Genomic DNA, 6,150 nt, shown 5'->3' on the forward strand with positions numbered 1-6,150 from the left:
CACGGGACATGATGGACAGAGTACCCTTTGTCTTCCAGTGCTTCCCTGGAGCGGAGAAACTACATCATCATCTTCGGAACCTTCAACATGTTATTGATGAAGACAAACATCTTGCCAAGGCCATCCCCACACCCCCACTACTTGCCTTCAAATAACTGCACAACCTCAAATAGACCATTGTATGCAGCAAATTACCCATCTTCAGGAGTACAGTGATCACGACACCACACAACCCTACCACAGCAACCTCTGTAAAGTGTGCCAGATCATCGACACGGATGCCATCATATCACATGAGAACACCATCCATCAGGTACACAGTACATACTCTTGTGACTCGGCCAACATCTAACTGATATGGTGCAGGAAAGGATGTCTCAAGGCATGGTACATTGGGGAGACCATGCAGATGCTCAGACAATGGATGAATGTCCACCACTTGATAATTATCAGGCAGGAGTGTTCCCTTCCTGATGGGGAACACTTCAGCTGTCAAGCACATTCAGCCTCTGATCTTCAGATTAGCGTTCTCCAAGGGGGCCTTCAAGACACGTGACAATGCAGAATTGCCAAGCAGAAACTGATAGCCAAGTTCTGGACACAAGGATGGCCTCAACTGGGATCTTGGGTTCATGTCACACTACCTATAACACCATGACTTGCTTAGGCTTGCAAAGTCTCACTAACTGTCCTGGGTGGAGACAATATTCGCCTCTTTAATCTGTGCTAAACCTTCCCACACCCTCCTCGTCTGCACCTGTAGAGACTTGACTATCTGTTAAAAATCGAATTCCAACCTTTATCTTGTAATCAAATCTGTGTCTATATATGTCCTGTTTGTGAAACTAACTCTCCACTCACCTGATAAACAGGAAGTTTATTTATTAGTGTCACATGTAGGCTTACATTAACACTGCAGTGAAGTCACTGTAAAAATCCCCTAGTCTCCACACTCGAGCACTGTTTGGGTACACTGTGGGAGAAGTTAGCATAGCCAATGCTCCTAACCAGCATGTCTTTGGACTGTGGAAGGAAACCGGAGCACCCAGGGGAAAACCCACGCAGACTCGGGAAGAATGTGCAGACTCCGCACAGTGACCCAAACTGGGAATCAAACAAGAGTGAATGTGTGTTAAGTATACACCTGTGGCTGCATAGGTGCATGTGTGTTAAGCAGACACTTGTGTCTTTATATGCAAGTTTGTGTCAACTGTATGCCTGTTTTCTTAATGTATGTTAAACATGGGCATGTATGTGTGTTTCACATGTGTCTGCACCTGTAAATGTGAGTGCAGCATGCACATGTATTGGGAACATATGTGGAATATGTGCATTACGTGTACGTCTGTACGTAATGTGTTAAACATGGGCATGTACATGTGTTTCACACGTGTCTGCACCTGTGAGTGCAGCATGCACGTGTTGGGTACATATGTGGAATATGTGCATTACGTGTATGTCTGCACCTGTACATAAGTGTGCACAAGAAGCATTTTTCTCCTGTTCCTCAGATTTCCGACATGTGCCTTTGTATTTTTCTTTGTGAAGTTTTGCAGACAGGTGACAGTTTAAAAGTAGGTGAGGCTGGGAATGGTGAGAGTGGGCACGCAGGTAAAAGTTGTTGATCTGACTGGTTGGTCAGTTCTCTCTCCATTTCTCTGTGTTTCTGGGTGACCAGTTTTCTCTCTCCCAGTGTCTCAGTCTGGGTGAGAGCTCTTGCTCTGTGTCTGTCTCGGGGAGCCAGCTCTCGCATTGTGTCTCTGTCTGGGTGGCCAGCTCTCGCTCTGCGTCTCTGTCTGGGTGGCCAGCTCTCGGTCTATGTCTCTGTCTGGGTGGCCAGCTCCCTCTGTGTCTCTGTCTAGGTGGCCAGCTCTCTCTCTCTTTCTGCGTCTCTGTTTGGGGGGCGAGCTCTCACTTTGTCTCTGTCTGGTTGGCCAGCTCTGTCTTGGTGGGAGCTCTCTCTCTGTGTCTCTGAGTGGGAGTTTTCTCTCTCTCTCTCTGTGTTTGTGTGGGAGCTCTCTCTCTCTGTGTTTCTGGGTGGGTGGGAGCTCTCTCTCTCTCTCTCTCTGCGGGTGGGAGCTCTCTCTCTCTCTCTCTTTCTGTCTGGGTGGGAGCTCTCTCTCTGCCTCTGGGTGGGTGGGAGCTCTCTCTCTGCCTCTGTTTCTGTCTGCGTGGGAGCTCTCTCTCTGCCTCTGTTTCTCTCTGGGTGGGAGCTCTCTCTCCTCTGTTTCTCTCTGGGTGGGAGCTCTCGCTCCTCTGTTTCTCTCTGGGTGGGAGCTCTCTCTCTGCCTCTGTTTCTCTCTGGGTGGGAGCTCTCTCTCCTCTGTTTCTCTCTGGGTGGGAGCTCTCTCTCCTCTGTTTCTCTCTGGGTGGGAGCTCTCTCTCCTCTGTTTCTCTCTGGGTGGGAGCTCTCTCTCCTCTGTTTCTCTCTGGGTGGGAGCTCTCCCTCCTCTGTTTCTCTCTGGGTGGGAGCTCTCTCTCCTCTGTTTCTCTCTGGGTGGGAGCTCTCTCTCCTCTGTTTCTCTCTGGGTGGGAGCTCTCTCTCCTCTGTTTCTCTCTGGGTGGGAGCTCTCTCTCCTCTGTTTCTCTCTGGGTGGGAGCTCTCTCTCCTCTGTTTCTCTCTGGGTGGGAGCTCTCTCTCCTCTGTTTCTCTCTGGGTGGGAGCTCTCTCTCCTCTGTTTCTCTCTGGGTGGGAGCTCTCTCTCCTCTGTTTCTCTCTGGGTGGGAGCTCTCTCTCCTCTGTTTCTCTCTGGGTGGGAGCTCTCTCTCCTCTGTTTCTCTCTGGGTGGGAGCTCTCTCTCCTCTGTTTCTCTCTGGGTGGGAGCTCTCTCTCCTCTGCTTCTCTCTGGGTGGGAGCTCTCTCTCCTCTGCTTCTCTCTGGGTGGGAGCTCTCTCTCCTCTGTTTCTCTCTGGGTGGGAGCTCTCTCTCCTCTGTTTCTCTCTGGGTGGGAGCTCTCTCTCCTCTGTTTCTCTCTGGGTGGGAGCTCTCTCTCTCTCTGTGTCTGGGTGGATTGGAGCTCTCTCTCTTTCTGTTTCTGTCTGGGTGGATGGGAGCTCTCTCTCTCTGTGATTCTGTCTGGGTGTGAGCTCACTCTTTCTGTTTCCGTCTGGGTGGGAGCTCTCTCTCCTCTGTTTCTCTCTGGGTGGGAGCTCTCTCTCTCTCTGTGTCTGGGTGGATTGGAGCTCTCTCTCTTTCTGTTTCCGTCTGGGTGGGAGCTCTCTGGGGGATGGGGATATGGCTAAGGTCTTGAATAACTTTTTTGTTTCTGTCTTCACGGAAGAGGACGTGAATAATTTGCCGGGTGTTAGCGATGGAAAGGTGGTAGGAATGGAGGGTCTTAATGACATTACTGTTACTAGAGAGGTGGTGCTCGACAGACTGGAGGGGCTGATTGTGGACAAGTCCCCAGGACCGGATGGAATGCATCCGAGGGTTCTGAAAGAAATGGCGGAGGTTATAGTGGATGCCTTGGTGGTTATTTTCCAGACGTCGCTGGATTCCGGGGAAGTGCCGGAAGATTGGAAAACGGCTAATGTTACGCCGTTGTTTAAGAAGGGTGCCAGGCAAAAGGCGGGGAATTATAGGCCGGTTAGTTTAACGTCTGTGGTAGGTAAAATGTTAGAATCCATCATTAAGCAGGAAATTGCGAGGCATCTTGAAGGGAATTGCTTGATAGGGCGGACGCAACACGGTTTCATTAAAGGGAAGTCGTGTCAAATTTACTGGAGTTCTATGAGGATGTGTCTAGGGCAGTGGATAGAGGAGAGCCGGTGGATGTGGTCTTTCTGGATTTTCAGAAGGCGTTTGACAAGGTACCTCACAAGAGGTTATTGCAGAAGGTCAGGGGACATGGAGTTGAGGGTAGGGTGTTAGCGTGGATAGAGGATTGGTTGTCAAATAGGAGGCAGAGAGTGGGGGTCAATGGGTGCTATTCGGATTGGCGGTTGGTGACTAGTGGGGTGCCCCAGGGGTCGGTGCTGGGGCCTCAGCTATTTACCATTTATATAGATGATCTGGAGGAGGGAACCGAGTGCAGGGTGTCGAAATTTGCTGATGACACCAAGATTGGGGGAAAAGCAAATTGTGCGGAGGGTGTGGAGAGTCTGCAGAACGATCTAGATAGGCTGGGCGAATGGGCCAGGAAATGGCAAATGGAATTTAATGTTGGCAAGTGTGAGGTGGTCCACTTTGGTAGGAAGAATGGTAGGAAGGACTATTACTTACGTGGCGAAAAACTGCAGCAGGCGACGGTGCAGAGGGACCTCGGGGTCCTTGTGCATGAGTCGCAAAAACCCAGCTTGCAGGTGCAGCAGGTGGTCAGGAAGGCGAATGGGATGCTGGCCTTCATAGCGAGGGGGATTGAATATAAAAGTAGGGAGGTCTTGCTGCAGCTGTATAGGGCATTGGTAAGGCCGCAGCTGGAGTACTGTGTGCAGTTTTGGGCGCCGCACCTGTGCAAGGATATTTTGGCCCTGGAGGGAGTGCAGAGGAGGTTTACTAGGCTGATACCGGAGTTGAGGGGGTTGAGCTATGAGGAGAGGCTGAATAAACTAGGCTTGTACTCGCTAGAGTTTAGAAGAATGAGGGGAGATCTCATTGAGACGTATAAGATGATGAATGGGATGGATAGGATAGAGGTGGAGAGACTCTTCCCGCTCAAAAAAGACAGTAGGACTAGGGGGCACAGCCTCAAGATAAAGGGGAGGTGGTTTAGAACGGAGTTGAGGAGGAACTTCTTCACTCAAAGGGTGGTGAATCTCTGGAATTCTCTGCCCGTTGAAGTGGTGGAGGCTGCCTCGCTAAATATTTTTAAGAAGCGGGTTGATGGGTTTTTGATAAGAGAGGGGATTAAGGGTTATGGGGAGAGGGCGGGAAAGTGGAACTGAGCCACAACAGATCAGCCATGATCTTATTGAATGGCGGGGCAGGCTCGAAGGGCTAGATGGCCTACTCCTGCTCCTATTTCTTATGTTCTTATGTTTCTCTCTGGGTGGGAGCTCTCTCTCTCTCTGTGTCTGGGTGGATTGGAGCTCTCTCTCTTTCTGTTTCTGTCTGGGTGGATGGGAGCTCTCTCTCTCTCTCTCTCTGTGATTCTGTCTGGGTGTGAGCTCTCTCTTTCTGTTTCCGTCTGGGTGGGAGCTCCCTCTCTCTCTGTCTGGGTGGGAGCACTCTCTCTCTCTGTCTCTGTCTGGGTGGGAGCACTCTCTCTCTCTGTCTCTGTTTCTGTCTGGGTGGGAGCACTCTCTCTCTGTCTCTGTTTCTGTCTGGGTGGGAGCACTCTCTCTCTGTCTCTGTTTCTGTTTCTGTCTGGGCGGGAGCACTCTCTCTCTGTCTCTGTTTCTGTCTGGGTGGGAGCACTCTCTCTCTGTCTATGTCTCTATCTTTACATTCTGTTTGAGGGGGCCAGCACTCGCTCTGTTTCTGTCTTGGGTGGCCAGCTCTCTCTCTCTCCCTCTCTCTGTGGCGGGTGGGCTCCACATTCACCTCCATCACTGAAGTCCCTGGCGATGTTGCGCTTGGCTCTGGACAGGTGGATGCTGTCCACCCAGGAGTACAGGTCCTGCAGGCTCTCCTCATCCAGCCCGGCCGCCATGCCGGCTTCCCCAGGCACGCACCTCCAGAGACTACACCAACCACACCCCCCCCCCAAAAAAAAAATCACTCCGAGTGCTGAACACAAAACAACAACAAGCCGAGTGTCCGCCTTTCACTCTTCGGGCTGAGGAGGCGACTCTCCCCCTTCTTCACCCGCCCCGCGACACCATGTTGTTTGCTCCCTCGCTGCCATGGAAACCGACACTTCCGGTGAGCGGGATTCTGGGAGCTGTAGTTCAGGAGCCGTCAGCCTCTGTCTTTCTTCCCGCCCCGCACTGAGGCTGCATGGGAAACTACAACTCCCGGCAGCCTCTCCGCCCCAGCCACTGCCTGCAGCTGCCAGCTTGAGGCCAATCTGCCCATCCAACCTGTGCTGGCTGATAAACATAGGTCAGAGGTAGGTTCTTTACTCAGAGGGTAGTAAGAGCGTGGAATGCCCTGCCGGCAGCAGTAGTGGACTCGCCAACTGTAAGGGCATTTGAATGGTCACTGGATAGGCATATGGATAATATTGGGACAGTTTAGGTTAGAGGGTCATTAGATTGGTTCCAGTG

General features: G+C 51.5%; 1 protein-coding gene across 1 annotated transcript in view; it reads right to left on the reverse strand.

Annotated features, from left to right (window-relative positions):
- LOC145348946 (sperm flagellar protein 1-like) overlaps positions 1-5,629 on the reverse strand; it is a 62,460-nt gene extending 56,831 nt beyond the window's left edge. Inside the window, exon 1 of the mRNA XM_080197079.1 lies at positions 5,486-5,629. Within this exon, the coding sequence (XP_080053205.1) occupies positions 5,486-5,594 (109 nt within the window). The 5' untranslated portion in view covers positions 5,595-5,629. The remainder of the gene's footprint in view (positions 1-5,485) is intronic.
- Between the last annotated feature and the right edge of the window lie 521 nt (positions 5,630-6,150).

This window comes from Carcharhinus amblyrhynchos, chromosome 1 (genome assembly GCF_965287045.1).
Source record: "Carcharhinus amblyrhynchos chromosome 1, sCarAmb.v2.hapA, whole genome shotgun sequence".
Taxonomy (NCBI): Eukaryota; Metazoa; Chordata; class Chondrichthyes; order Carcharhiniformes; family Carcharhinidae; genus Carcharhinus; species Carcharhinus amblyrhynchos.